The 15237-nt window shown below is 38.3% G+C and overlaps 1 protein-coding gene across 1 annotated transcript in view; it reads left to right on the top strand.

The window, feature by feature from the left end:
- The window catches only part of Usp47 (ubiquitin specific peptidase 47), a gene marked incomplete in the record, with an annotated part of 118197 nt that overhangs the window by 36064 nt on the left and 66896 nt on the right, over positions 1-15237 (top strand). The window contains 3 exon segments of the mRNA XM_008853487.3: positions 3951-4154; positions 5751-5864; positions 7502-7640. Of these exon segments, the coding sequence (XP_008851709.2) occupies positions 3951-4154; positions 5751-5864; positions 7502-7640 (457 nt within the window).

The following is a 15237-nucleotide window of genomic DNA, read 5'->3' on the forward strand; positions in this document are numbered from 1 at the left end:
TTTTGACATCAGGTTTTGTTCCCTTCCCTAAATCTTGTATATCCTCTGGTGCCTTCCTATCCCCACCACCAGTACTGCCACCATTAATCTTTCTATAATAGACTAGAATTTGCATGTGCTGAACTATATTTTGCTGTTTGTTGTTATCTATTGCTGTGTAACCGCCCACCCTAACATTTAATGGCTTAAAAGAACAATTAGTTTATTTACTCAGGATTCTGTGGGATGGGATTGGGTAAGGGCCTAGCTATTTGGTTCTGTTCCTTGAGGCAACATGACTTAGCTCCTTTCTGCCTGTAGCTGGCCTTGGGAGGAATGTCCAAGAAAGCCTTTCTCAGTGCTTAGTGGCCTCCTTCAAACTAGGTGGATAGCTAGGGCTTCCACACAGCATGCTAATCCCAGGTGTTGACGCAGAAAACAATTCTCACCTCTGAGGGGATAAGAGAGTGTTTATTCTGGAGCCAATTATGAATGACCATGGCCCAGGAACACAGATTTAGTGTATCCCAAGTTCCATGTTGCAGCGTGGTAATAGTTCATGAAGTTTTTGTAGTCATAGAACAAAGAAAGCCATACATGAAGACATTGCTCAGATACATTGGTAGAGATGTCAGAGAGGTAGGTTATAGCAAAACTGGGAGAATTCTGAGGATGGCCTTGGGGTGCTATCTGATAGCCTTTGCTTGGTGGAAATTTGGGGTCTGTTCATATATTCGAAAGGATTTTTATCTGTCACAGGATGTTAGGTCTCACATAGGCAAGGGCAATACATGGCTATTAAGGGGGCTAAATATGGGCCAAGATACTCTGGCTCAGGACCTGCAGCATTCCAGCCTCTCCACAGCACTGCAGTTCTAGTCAGTCAGCCAGCCTTTGAGGTGCAGCTGCTTTCCAGGAGTTCTCCTTCACACAAGGTAACTGAATTTCTTACATGCTGGCTGGTTTATAAAAAGGAAGGTTTCTTAAGTCTTGCTTTAAGTGACACAGTATCACATTCATAAGAAAGACAAAAAGGAAAAGAATAACTTAAGAATCAATGAAATAGAATTAAGTAAATTATTATTAATGTGTGTATTAATAATACTCTTCAGTTCAAGGCCAGCCTGGTCTACATAGTGAATTCCAGGACAGCTGGGGCTACAGGGAGACCCTGTCTCAGACAAAAATAATAATAATAATAATAATAATAATAATAATAATACTGTTCAGCTGCTAAAATGATAAATTAGATAAAACTTGAAAGGAAAAGTTGAATAATGTATTTATAGCTAAAGATGAAAAAGAGCATGTGTCTTCTGAGATTGAGTGTGTTTGAGAAGCCTGATTGTACATGCAGGAAAAGCATCGAAAGGTATTCAGCAAAATGTTAGTAGATAGCTCTTGTACAGAATTTTAAGTAATTTCCACATCTCTATACTCTTATTTTTAAAAGGGCAGCATAATTGTAGTATAGAAAAGAGTTAGTGCCATTAAAAGCAGTAAAAGGGACACAGGAGATTAAATTTTGGGTTTCCTATGGCACAGTTGTTCTTCAGATGGGTTCTCGTGGGAGTAACGTATGTGTATCCTGGTAGAAGGAGAGGAATCTGGAGTACTTGTACTTTATATTTAGTGAAGGGCAAGAACTGGAAATAACTGGCCATGTGTGTCTAGCCGTATGATGTTTACTGGGTATGATGAGGCACACCTCTAATTCTAGCACTTGGAAGACTGAGACAGGAAAGTTCCAGGCCAGCCTGATCTGGGGTTTATCTCAAGACTTGTCTCAAAGCAAACGCAAAAAACTACAACCACACAAACAAAAAGCTTAATACTTAAGATTATTTTGAGTTCACTCTTATTATAGATCAGAATTTTTTTAAAAGGTCCAATGTGTTTCTTAATTTAGAATTCAAATATATAGGGTGATCCATTATTGTACAGCTTAAATATGTAGTTAAAGGCTTTTCCTCTTTTTCAGAAGCATATTATTAATGCTCATTTTGTAGGTTTTTTTTTTTTTCCCAAAAGGGGCTTTTCTCATTTCTTTGTTTACTTGTTTGTTTTTGAGATATGGGATCTTACTGTGTAGCCCTGACTGGCCTGAAACTTGCTAAATAGGCCATACTGGCCTTAAACTCACAGAAATCTGCCTGCCTTTGCCTCCTGAGTGCTGGCATAAAAGACCTGCACTACCACACCTGGCTTCGTTTTCATTTTTAGGTGAGTTAACATTAGAAATTAAAGTTTTTATTATCTGAAATGTAGTGCTAGCCAATTTATTCTATGTTATACTTTTATAGCAACTTAATTTCTGTTCAAAAAGAATTGGATTAACCTTAATTCACATGATCCCTTACAAGCCTAAAATTGATGTTACAGAAACAAATTACAAGTTTTACTTCACCTGACAAAAGTCGTGTGGCTGTCTTGTTTTCAGTACTAGTTAGAAATAGTAATTCTACTTATTTTTATTTAAATGGATAATGTAGAAGTAATAAAAGGTTGGAGTTTATTGTAGTTAGAGAAAAAGGAATTCTTGGATCTGGGGCAGTAGCTCCCTGGTAGAGTGCTTGGTTAGTATGCAGGAGACCCTAAATTCAATCCCCAGTATCTGAGGAGAAGGTTCTTATGTGCAGTGCCACTGTGTACAGATTGTTTCTGAATAACCTGTAATGGGGTGGATGGTCAGAGATCCTTCAGGGGAAGCAGGAGAGTCATCATCCAATTCACGTATTACAAATGCCTTTCTGGACTGAGGGGAGATAAGATTGAGAGAGGTTAAACTTCTCAGGAGCCTGTTACCATGATTTTGGTGTACGATAATCCTGATTGTTGCAGGTGAGAAGAAAGAGGAGCAAGGGGTGTCTGGAAGACAGACTAGGTAGGGTTTGGTGGTGGTGTGGGTAAAGAGGGGAGACAAAGTGAAAAGATGCTCAGCTGGACTCTGGTTTCAGCAGCTCGGCAGATGCAGGTGGCACCTGTTCATGAGGCCGTTACATGAGGAGGAGGAAGAACTTCTTCCATCAGACACCTGATCATTCAGCTGTGGTTGATGTGACTGCTACACCATGGGAAGTGGGAAAGAAGAACCATGTTTTAGAGAGCTTAAGGGAGGGCATACCTTTTTTGAGCACAACATTTAAAAAGTTTTGTCTTGACAATTACTGGTAAAAAAAGGAAGGAGCATTTATAACCTAATTTCCAGATTGATAGTTGGAAAGACTTGGTAAGGACACATTTTTAGGGATCAAATTTTGTAATTTTTTAAAGAGGCTTTATTTTTACCTATATGTGTGTGTTTCTGCATGTGTGTGTATGCTACACATGCGTAGTTGCCCACAGAGGCCATAAAAGTGGGTCGGATCCCATAGAGTTTCAAGTGGTTGTAAGCTGGACATGGGTGTTGGGAACAGAACTCAGATCTTCTGGAAGAGCAGCAGTTGCTCTTAACTGCTGAGCCATCTTTCCAAGTTTTATAATTTAAAAAAAATTATTTTTATTTTATATGTTTGAGTGTACTGCCTGCGTGTGAGTGCACCCGTGTTGTGTGATGCTGTGGAAGTCAAAAGAGGGTTTCGGATTCCTCTGGAACTGGAGTTAAGGATGGTTCATAGCTGCTATGTGCGTTCTGGGAATCGAACCTGGGTCCTCTGCAAGAACAGTCATTGCTCTTAACCGCTGAGCCATCTTTCCAGCCCCATTTTTATAATTTTTAATTTAAAATCTTCCTGGCTTATTGGCTGTTGTTTATAATCTTAAAAGGTGAAAGTGAATATCCACAGAATGACTAATTTTCCAGAACATGGTGCTTATGTTTGGTATGATCCATTGGGTTGTGTTTCATACATAGTAAAACAGTACAGAGAAAATAATATTTTGTGGTTCTTATATTGATCATAAAATTTTATGGCTATTTTTGTTTCACTTTAAATAGTGAAAATGTGTGTGTGTGTTTTTTTAAATTTCAGATAGAAAATGCTGCTGAAGAGCCTAGAGTCTTATGTATAATACAAGATACTACTAACTCAAAGACAGTGAATGAACGGATCACTTTAAATTTACCAGCATCTACCCCAGTCAGAAAGCTCTTTGAAGATGTGGCCAACAAAGTAGGCTACATAAATGGAACCTTTGATTTGGCATGGGGAAATGGAGTCAATGCTGCTGATACGGTAAAACCCTCAGTCTTCAAGCACCTGTCTTAAGCGGCTAATGATAGCAACATTCCTATAACTGTTACTATTGCCATTGTTGCCAGGATTATATTAAAGTCTGGATATTGCAATATACCTTTTGTGTCATTAGCAGAAGTGCAATGGCCTCAGATGTTTAGAGATTCTTTTTACCCATCTTTATATTCAGTAATCTTTTTTAACTTCTCTGTTCAACTTCTCTGTGGAGGCCGATTAAATTTGCTGTATTCAGTTTCTAATTTTCATGCAGAAGGGATGGAGGATGTGGTGCCCGGAGCTCCTGACTGTGGGGCCTAGAGGTGATTAGTAGCTGACTGTGTAGCTCTGTCTTGCCTTACTGGCCAGTGTCTATGTTTTCCTGTGGTTGGGAATAAATACTGTTGCCCTCTGCACAGTCCAAGGAGGAAGACGAGAGGCCAGACCCACCGGAAAACTGACCGAATGCTCTTTCCCACTAGTTTACATGGGCTCCCTGGCCTTCATCTAGTTTTCTACCACCCTTATGTCCACCACAGTCTTCTCCTGTAAATACCCTTGAACTCAGGTTTCCTCTAGCTTTAGTTTTCCATATGTCACATTTGTTTTGGGTTCTTAATTTCTCTGAATTCGTGGTGTGTTAATAGTACTCTGTTTTCCTGCACTCTTTCCAGCCTTTTCTTTTAAAACGTCCTCCCCACCTATCCCCTTACCCAAGCATTTCATGGAGTTTGAAGGATTATTCGGTAGACATATGATTAGGTTACCATCTGATCCAATGCTGTATTAATTTTTATTACAAAAATAATTGAGTTAAATGAAGACTGTTGAACCTTAGATATTTTATTTTCAAAGAAGTAGTCACTTCCCCCCTGGGATCCTTGGAATCCTGACAGTAAATTTGAAATGAATATCTTCTACTAGGAAGCCCTTTTGTCAGGGGTCCTTCTGAAGGTTGAATTGTGTTAGTTATATTTTAGTTATACCACATACATATTTTGTGATTTGAGGGGAGAGACATGGTCTCACTTTGTAGCCAAGGTGACCTGGTGTTCACTCTAGAGCCCTGGTAGGAGTTGAACGTGCTGTGATCTTGCTGCCTCAGCCTCCCGAGTGCTGGAATCATAGGCATGAACCACTGTGCCTGCCTTTGGTTTGAATGGTAAGTCTGCTGCTCCTTTGGGAATTCTCATTTATGTATCAAACGTCTTACAGTTGTGGGCTACATAAGCTTATCTTTAGTTTTTTATGAAAAATCTATTAAATATTCTGTTTCTTGCATTTTGGAAAACATGGGGATACATGTATAGGTTTTTGCATGCATGACACTTCATGTGGCCTCTTAACCCTTTCTTTCTGCAGGGTTTTACATGATGGGGAATGTGAGCCTCTGGGATGCCTGTAGCATGTGTGCTGTCATTGGGCTTAGCCATCCAGCTCAGCAGTAGATGAGTTCATCTGAAAACTAGCTGAAAAGTTTAACTGAATCATTACTGGGGAAAAAAATGCTATTTACATGTAGATATATATGCATTTGATGCTTTTTATTATTTACAATTAATTTTCTCATAATCTCAGATATTATTTTTATATCCATAGACACCACTGGATCATACCAGTGACAAGTCTCTTCTTGATGCTAATTTTGAGCCAGGAAAGAAGAACTTTCTGCATTTGACAGATAAAGATGGAGAACAGCCTCAAATACTGTTGGTGAGCTATTTAGAAAGATTGACATTCATAATTTTTGTGCACTTGTCATGTACTACTTAGGGATGCAGTTTTCCAAAGGAAGAAGAGATGTTTTATAACTGTGCAGTATACCATTCGTTTTTCATTTTGTTTTGGTGTGCCCCAAGTATTCATTGGGCATCTGTAGCCTTTTTTGTTTACAGTCTGTTGAAACATTGGGGTTCACAAAACTGCTGTCTTCAAGATCAGTGCTATACCAGGGATGCGGTAGGTCTAGGTTAAAACATCATAAAGATCTGTATTTCAGTGGCCCTTCCTTTGGTTATGCATTCACTTGCCAGCTCTGAAACACATCAATTTTTTTATTACGTTCTCACTCCACTCAGCCTTCCTTGTCTTTTTGGAATGATGAGTATGTCAGTTAGAGCCTTTGCTTCCATTCTTTTAGTGTTCATTCTTCCTTGAACAAGCTTTCTTATCTAGTCTAGTAGCCTTAGAGGTTAATCCATTAACTCCTAATCGGGCAGTTTTCCAGAGTTTTTACCTTTGAAGGGGTACATATGTATAACTTACAAAAACTGTACCTTCAGAATACCTTTTGTCCTCTAATTTAAAACTATGGTAAGTAAATCTTGTTTGATAGTTATATAAGAATACATTAAAAAGATGTAGGTTAAAAACAGTTAAGAAAACCAGTTCTGATTTACCTGGCTATTTTACAGACAGAAGTGAAGGCTCAGTCCTTGCTGTCAATAAAGCTTTGCTTAAGAAAAAAATACTCTGTTCGATATCCTTCATTTAGAAACCAATTGTGAATGAAGATGTATCTTGGAGCAGGAGATAGTAATTAAACACAGTGTGTCCATGTGTCTATGCTGCAACAATACCAGACTGTGCTTTCTGACATCCCTGAATTTCACCTTTTTATTTTTCTGGCAGCACAAGATTTTGATTAGTCTTGGGTGACTTGAAATATAAATTAGCTATTAATTTAGAGAACTCTGGATTCAGAGTTTGAATTGCTTAATAATTATTCTTCAGCTCATCCTAATTATGTTGTTTATGTCCTTTGATCCTTTTCAACATATTACACAATAATAGAAAGTTTCTTTTTGGAAACTGCGAGTAGCTCCCTCATCCTACAGTTGAATACCCCTCCCCTACCAGGCCTAACTGAATGATGTAAAGTGAATGATAGGCTCTCCTTGAGGTGGTACTTTTGACTACTAGGGCCATACTTCTCCTTTCCTCACGTAAATCAAACATTTAAAAGGGAATATGAGCACTTCTTGGTCTGTGTGGAACATCTCAGAACTGCCTGTAGGGGATGGTAAAGGCATGTAATCCCCCTCCCCAGCCCCCCAGCCCCTCGGATACATCTTCCCATTGCCACAGCAGGTGCTTTTCATCATTCAGCACAGTCACTTGTCAGTAAGTACTGGTTGTGCTGTGTTTTAGGAGGAGTCCAGCAATGTGGATGACAGTGTTCACGACAGGTTTATTGGCCCACTTCCAAGAGAAGGTTCTGTGGCTTCTACCAGTGATTATGTCAGCCAAAGCTACTCCTATACATCAATTTTGAACCATTGCCACAGCAGGTGCTTTTCATCATTCAGCACAGTCACTTGTCAGTAAGTACTGGTTGTGCTGTGTTTTAGGAGGAGTCCAGCAATGTGGATGACAGTGTTCACGACAGGTTTATTGGCCCACTTCCAAGAGAAGGTTCTGTGGCTTCTACCAGTGATTATGTCAGCCAAAGCTACTCCTATACATCAATTTTGAACAAGTCAGAAACTGGTAAGATTTGCTACTGTTGTATTTTCTTTTTATTTTATTTCATTTATTTATTTTTATTTTATGGTTGAGTGTATTGCCTACATATATGTAAGTCGCCTGTGTCGTGCAATGCCCATGGATTGCAAAAAGGGCATCAAATCCCCTGGAACTGGAGTTAGAGATGGTTGTTAGCCATCATGTGGGTGCTGGGAATTGAACCCACATCTTCTACAACAGCAGCTAGTGCTCTGCTGAGTCATCTCTCTAGCTCCTACTGTTATATTTTCATAAAATCATAACCTAGCAAGTTCAAGCCTAATCTCTTCACTTTATCAGTAAGAAAACCAAGACCCAGAGCAAGATTAGCAGCAGTCAGCCGCAGAGTCTGCACTGCTGGTTGTGTGATTGTCCCACTTCATCCCATGTTGTCTTTACTGTTACTACCTTTATTTATTGATGACCTGAAAGATGCTGGATGGACTATAGTCTTACATATATTTTTTAAAATATTTTATTTATTCTTTTTATTTTATGTGTATGCGTGTATTTTTTGCATGTATGTAAGAGCACCATTGTTATCAGTGACAGAAGAGGACATTGGATCCCTTGGAAATGTAGTTATGAAAAAAGTTAGCTGCCATGTGAGCTCTGGGATTCAAACCTGGGTCCTCTGCAAAACAATCAGTGCTTATAATCACTGAGCCACTTCTCCAGTCCCCATATATACTATACTATATTAAAATAGGACTTATCATGTTCTTGTTTGTTTCAATGTGGTGATAGGTTGAACCCAGGACCTTGGACATCCTTGGAAGAAACTCTGCCATTGAGCTCCATCTTAGCTCTTCTTGTTCTTAGTCATTTCACAAGTTGTAGACCTCTTCATTAAAAGGGAAAGTTGCAGCTCATTTTCTATTCCCAAGTGTGATAAAACACTTTTCTTCAAACTAATCTTTGTGGAAATTTATTCATCTTACAATAAACCTTTTCATTAGATAGCATTTTTCATGTTGAAAGAAACAGAAACAATAGAGAGAAGCCTTTGTGCAGCTACTTAATGGAAAGTGTGGCTTCAGAATATGTCCTCTAAGAACTTAAAGCAGATGACTTTAAATGTTATCAAATACCTCATATAAATGTATAACTACAGAGTTACATGCCAGGCTTTGTTTGAATGTGATCTGTAATCTTCATTTATCATATTTTGCATAAAACTTGGGATAATTTTTCCTTGCCGATCATTGTGAGGGCTTAGTAGCTGATTTACTCTGGAAAGAAGAGTAGAGGCTGATGGTGTTCGGCATGTAGCATAGCCCTATTGATGGCACACTTGCTGTGAACTATGAGAGAGAGAGAGAGAGAGGGGGGGGGGGGGGGGGGGGGGGGGGAGGGAGGGAGAGAGAGAGAGAGAGAGGCAACGAAAATAAAAGAGAGAATGCAAAATTATTTCAGATGATAGTAGATAATAAAACTTTCCCATTTATACTATTTAGAATCTCAATTTTTTAATCTCTTCAAAAATCATTTCAAGGTGATTGTTTAAAAGGTAGATTCCAAGATTTATTTCCCAAAATGCTGGTGCAGCTGCTCTAGATTACATTGGAAGTTTTTTTCTTTTGTTTTAAATACTTTCTAGATTATTCTGAGGTTGTTGGAATACTTTGAAAAACTTCTAGATTTAACAAATCAGGGTACTTGAAATAATTTGCTATGCATTCTGACAATTGAGTATATGCAAGGCGTATTTATAGAATGCCTTTGTACTGTGTACCACATCTAGCTCCCTGTGGCTGTCAAATGCCTGATCCTTGAGGTTAAGATAATGATTTTTAAAAAGTATTCTTTCTTTGTACAAAATTAATATATACTGCTTGTCATATTGTAAAAGGAGAAAGATAAAAATCACCAACAGTACAATGTGCAATAACCACTTTTAGTTATTTTACTCATTTCAATCTTTCCTCTCTATATGCTTTTAAGAAAATAGATACTGGAGGCTGGGGGGATGGCTCACTTATTAAAATGTTTGTTGCATAAGCATGAGGACCTGAATTCACTCCCCAGCACCCATACAAAGATAGGCACAGCAGCTTACATCTGTAAGGTCAGCAGAGACAGGAGGATTCCTGGGACTTGCTGGCAGCCAGTCTAGCCAAATCAGTGAGAGAGACTGTCTCAAAAACTAAGGTTGGGACCAGAGAGATGGCTCCGTGGTTAATATCACTGGCTGCTCTTGCAGAGGACCAGGGTTCCATTACCAGCACCTACATGGTGGCTAACAACTGCATTAGCCACTGTTAATCCTCCCTGGGCATTGTACCACATGTAGGCAAAACACTTATACACAGAAGATAAAAATATATAAAAGATTTAAAAAGGGGCAAAAAAACTTAAGGTAGAGCGTGAGGAAGACACCAGATGTTGGCCTTTGCATCCATGCACTCATGTGTACCTGAACACATGTGTGCATACACATATGTACACACACAAAACGAAAAATGGATAACCTTATAAGCAGATGTTTATATTTCTTACTTAATATGATGTGAGTAGCATTTTTTAGTCCTATCTAAATAGGTTAATATAGTACATTAATATGGGATTTAAAAGACTGAAAAATACTACTTCATGCATAAACTTAGTATTAACATTTCTAATTATTACTGATATAGTGTGGTGTTCTAGTTTCACTTCTGTTAACTGTGGTAAAACACTGACCAAAGAGCAACGCTGGCTGCTCCTTCAGGGAACCTGGGATCGGCTCCCAGCATCCAAATGGCAGCTCACAACCTTTTGTAATTCCAGTTCCAAGGGCTCTCAAACCCTCATCTGGCCTCTGTGGGTATTGCATGCAAGGATGCACTTAAATGCATGCAGGCTGAACACTTAGCTCATAAAATAAAAAATAAAATAAAATCCATCATTGAGGAGAAGTCAAGGCAGAAACTCAAGTAGGTAATCATATCATATCCAGAGTCAGGGGCAGAGAAACCAGTGCAGGCATGGTCTCAGCTCCTTTCTTCAGTTATGTAGGCCAGGGCCCAGCCAAGGGGATGGTGCTGCCCACAGTTGGCTAGGTCAACAGTTGGCTAGCTGTCTAGACAATCCCGCATAGACATGCTTCAAGTCCACCTTGATCTAAGGCAGTCCTTCATTCAGGCTCTCAGGTGATTCTAGGTTGGGGCAAGTTGACATCTAAAAAATGGTGAAAATTCTTATTCAGAAGTTTTTGTCTCCATCTCTGATTATTTCTATAAAGCAGATTCATAGAAATTGAATTACTAAAGTGAAATCTGTGAGAAGTTTTGGAAGTCTTTGATGCACACTGTCATGTAATCAGTCTTCATCTTCATCCTGAGCCACTTTGCCTCACACTTCTACTTTCCTAACTGCATTTTCTTCCAGTGTTCTGGAGTACTCCCTCTTTTTTTTCTTTAAGGATTATTTTTATTTCTTTAAAAATTATGTGTGTGGATATGTATCAGTGTGTGTGTATCTGCACATGAGTGCAGGTGCCGGAAGAGTCCAGAAGGAGTTGAGTTCCTTGGAGCTGAAGTTATAGGTAGTGGTGAGCTGTTTGACATGGGCACTGGGAACTGCACTTGGGTCCTCTGCAAGAGCAGTATGCACTCTTAACCACTGAGACATCTCTCCAGCCCAAATACTGCCTATTTTAAGTAATCTAAGCATCCTAAAGTGTTTCGGTTCAAAGCCAATTTTGTTAGTCATTGTAGAATTTGAATCTTCTTAAGAAGTTATTGTAAATCTTGGCATCATTTATGAAATGCTTTCATTAGAAAATGCTCTTGTGATTCAACTCTGGGCTATAGGAATAAGTTTTGCAAAAATGTAATGGGTCTGAGAACTTCACATACCTCTTTTGTTACCTTTGTCAACCACTTCATGCTGGTAGCCAGCCACTGTTGATGGGGGATGATAGGGTGACTTTTGAAGGGTAGGGAGTGGATGGAAGACTTGTGTGGATTTACACCTGAGTAGAAACTAAATCTATGATACGTGTCTTGGCTAGTTTCTTTAATAATCTTTTAATTTACCTTATCTGCTCAGGAGTTACTGTGGATTTCTTTCCTTGTTTGCCTATGTCCCATTTCTTACTACTTGTGCCCTGTAGAAGAGAACATGTTTTCTCACATTTTTCTTACCAGCTTACACTACAAATATTAACTCACAATTATTTCCGATACATAGCCCACATGGTAAGTTCATGTTTAGTTTTTTGAGTTCTCCAACTGCTTTCCATAGGGGGTTGCATGAGTTTGCAGTCCCACCAACAGTGAACAAGTGTTCCCTCCTCGCCAGTATTTGATATCATTTGTTCTCTTGATCTTAGCCAGTCTGACTGGGATAAGGTGGAATCTTAAGGTGGTTTTAATTTGCATTTCCCTAATTTCTAAGTATGTTGAACTCTAAGATGTTTCATAGCCTTCTTTATTTATTCTTCAAAGAACAATGTTCAGGTCTTTAGCCCATTTTTTAATAAGGTCATTTGTTTTCATTATTATTATTATTATTGAGTTCTTTATATATTCTGGATGTTAAACCTCTTACAGAAGTGTCACTGGTCAAGGATTTTTTTTCCACTCTGTGGGTTTTCCCTTCGCTTTCTTGATTGTTTCTTTTGCTATACAGAAGCCTTTTAGTTTAATGAGGTCCCACTTGATGGTTAACCTTACTCCTGAGCAACTGGTGTCCAATTTAGAAAGTCCATTCCTACACCTATATTTTGCAGGTTACTGCCAGTGTTTTCTTCTAACAGTTTTAGAGTTTCGAGTTTCACATTGAGGTCTTTGATCCATTTGGAGTTGACTTTTGGGCAAGGTGGAAGATAAGGATCTAGTTTCATTCTACAGGTGGAGATCCAGGTTTGCCAGCACCATTTGTTGAAGATGCCGTCCTTCCTCCATTGTGTGTTCTTGGCACCTTTGTCAAATATCAGGTGGCTGAAATTATGTGTACTCGTGTTTGGGTCTTCAGTGATGTTCCATTGATCTGTGTGCCTATTTTTGTGCGCTTTTTATGACTATAGCTCTGTAGTATAGTTTGAGATCTGGTATAGTAATCCCTCCAACGCTGCTCTTTGTTCTCAGGGTTGCTTTGGTTGTTCAGGATCTTTTGTGCTTCCATGTGAATTTTAGGATTTTTTTTTTCAAATTCTGTGAAGTATGTCATGGGATTTTGATTGGGATTGCATTGAATCTGTATATTACTTTTGGTAAGATGGTCATTTTCATAATATTAATTCTTCCGATCAATGAGCATGGGAGGTCCTCCCATCTTCTGGTGTCTTCCTTAATCTCTTCCTTTAATTATTTAAAATTTTCATTGTAGAGATCTTTGATGTCTTTGGTCAGGTTTATTTCAAGATATTTTATTTCCTCGAGGCTATAATGAATGGGAGGGTTTCCCTGTGTTCTTTCTCTGATTGCTTATATTAATAATTTTGTAACCTGCCACTTAAAAAGGGATAATTTGATATCCTTTTCCAATTAGTATTCCTTTAATTTCCTTCTCTTTTCTTATTGCTCTAGCAAGAGTTTCAAGCACTGTATTGAAAGAGTGGAGATAGTGGACATCCTTGTCTGGCTCCTGGGAATGCTTCCAGTGGATTTCTTTCCACTGCTTCCAGTTTTTTTAATGGGAATGCTTCCAGTTTTTTTCCATTTACAATAATGTTGGCTGTGAGTTTGTTGTACATAGCTTTAATTATGTTGATGTATGTTCCCGCCCATTCAATTCCCTTTATGACTTTTATCATGAATGCATGTTGAATTTTGTCAAAGGCCTTTTCTACATCTGTTGAGGTCACGATGTGGTTTTTGTCTGAGTCCATTTATATGATTTATGACGTTTATTGATTTGTGTATATTGAACCATCCCTGCATCTCTGGAATAAAGCCAACTTGATAATGGTGGATGATCTTTTTGATGTGCATCTGTGTGCGGTTTGTGAGTATTTGTTGAGAATTTTTGCATCTATGTTCATTAAGGATATGAACCTATAGCTTTTTGGGGGTTTTTTTTGTTTTTGTTTTTTTGGTGTTGTCTTTATCTGGTTTTGGTATTAGCATGATACTGGCTTCATAGAAAGAGTCGAGGAGTTCTCTCTGCTTCTATCTTTTTGAATCGGTTAAGTAGCATTGGCTGTAGATCTTTAAACTACTGCAAATCCATCTGGGCCTGGGCTTTTTTTAGTCCAGAGGTTTTGTATTACTGTTTCAATGTCCTTATGTATTATGGTTCTGTTTAAACTGTTGACGTCTTCTTAGTTTAGCTTTGGTGGTTCCATGATTTTAGATATCCATCCATTTCTTTTAGGTTTTCAAACTTAATAGAGCATAGGTATTTAAAGTATTCCCTTATAATGTTCTGGATCATTTTGGTGTCTGTTGTGATGTTTCCCCTTTCGTCTCTGATTTTGTTGATTTGAATTTGCTTTCTTTCTTTCTTTTGGTTACCTGGGCTAAGGGTCTGTCTATCTTGTTTAGCTTTTCAGAGAGCCAACTCTTAGATTGATTGATTCTTTGTATTATTTTCTTTGTTTCTGTTTCATTAATTTCTGCTCTGATTTTTGTTATTTCTTCTCATCTGATGGGTCTAGGTTTCATTTGTTCTTGCCTTTCCAGAGTCTTGAGTTGCGATGTTAAGTCATTTATGTGTGCTGTTTCTGATTTTTTTTTTAATGTAGGCACTTAGAGCTATAAATTTCCCTCAGGCCTGCTTTTAAAGTGTGTCAGAGGTTTTGTTATATTGTCATTTTCCTTTAATTCCATGAATACTTTCATTTCTTTCTTAATTTCTCCTTTGACCTACTCATCATTCAGAAGCCTGTTGTTTAATCTCCTTGAATTCCTGTAAGTTACCTGAGCTGCTTCTGGTGTTGATTTAAGCTTTATTACGTTGTGGTCTAATAGAATACATGGAATTATTTCAACTTTTTGTTATTTGTTGAGGTTTGTTTTGTGCCCCAGTATGTGGTCAATTTTTGAGAAAGTTCCATGGGGTACTGAATAGAAAGTGTATTCTTTGGTGCTTGGGTGGAATATTTGGTAGATGTCTGTTAGGTCCATTTGATGTATGGTATCATTTAATTCAGATGTCTCTCTGTTTATTCTTCGTCCAGTTGACCTGTCTAATGGAGACAGTGGGATATTGAACCCCCCTACTATTACTGAGTTAATCTGTGTCTTAAAGTCCTGTAGTGTTGTTTTTATGAATTTGGGTATACCAGAGTTTGGTGCATGTATGTTAAGGATTGTAATATCTTCTTGGTTAATTGTTCCTTTGATCAGAATGAAGTAACCCTCTTTATATCTTCTGATTTTTCCGGATATTAGAATTCCAGATAGAAGCAACCCCTGCTTGCTTCTTAGTGCTATTTGCTTGGAATATTCTTTTTCTTCTTTTCACCTTAAGGTAGTACCTGTCCTTGAAGGTGAGATAGGCTTCTTGCAGAGAACAAAAGGATGGATTTTGTTTCTTAACCTATTCAATTAGCCTGTTTCTTTTGACTGGGGAGTTCAGGCCATTGATATTTAAAGTTATTGTTGAAAGATGAGGCTTGGTTGCCATCATTTTGATACTATTTTCATTCTTGGTC

Source organism: Nannospalax galili, unplaced genomic scaffold (genome assembly GCF_000622305.1).
Source record: "Nannospalax galili isolate Female #2095 unplaced genomic scaffold, S.galili_v1.0 scaffold44, whole genome shotgun sequence".
Classification (NCBI taxonomy): domain Eukaryota; kingdom Metazoa; phylum Chordata; class Mammalia; order Rodentia; family Spalacidae; genus Nannospalax; species Nannospalax galili.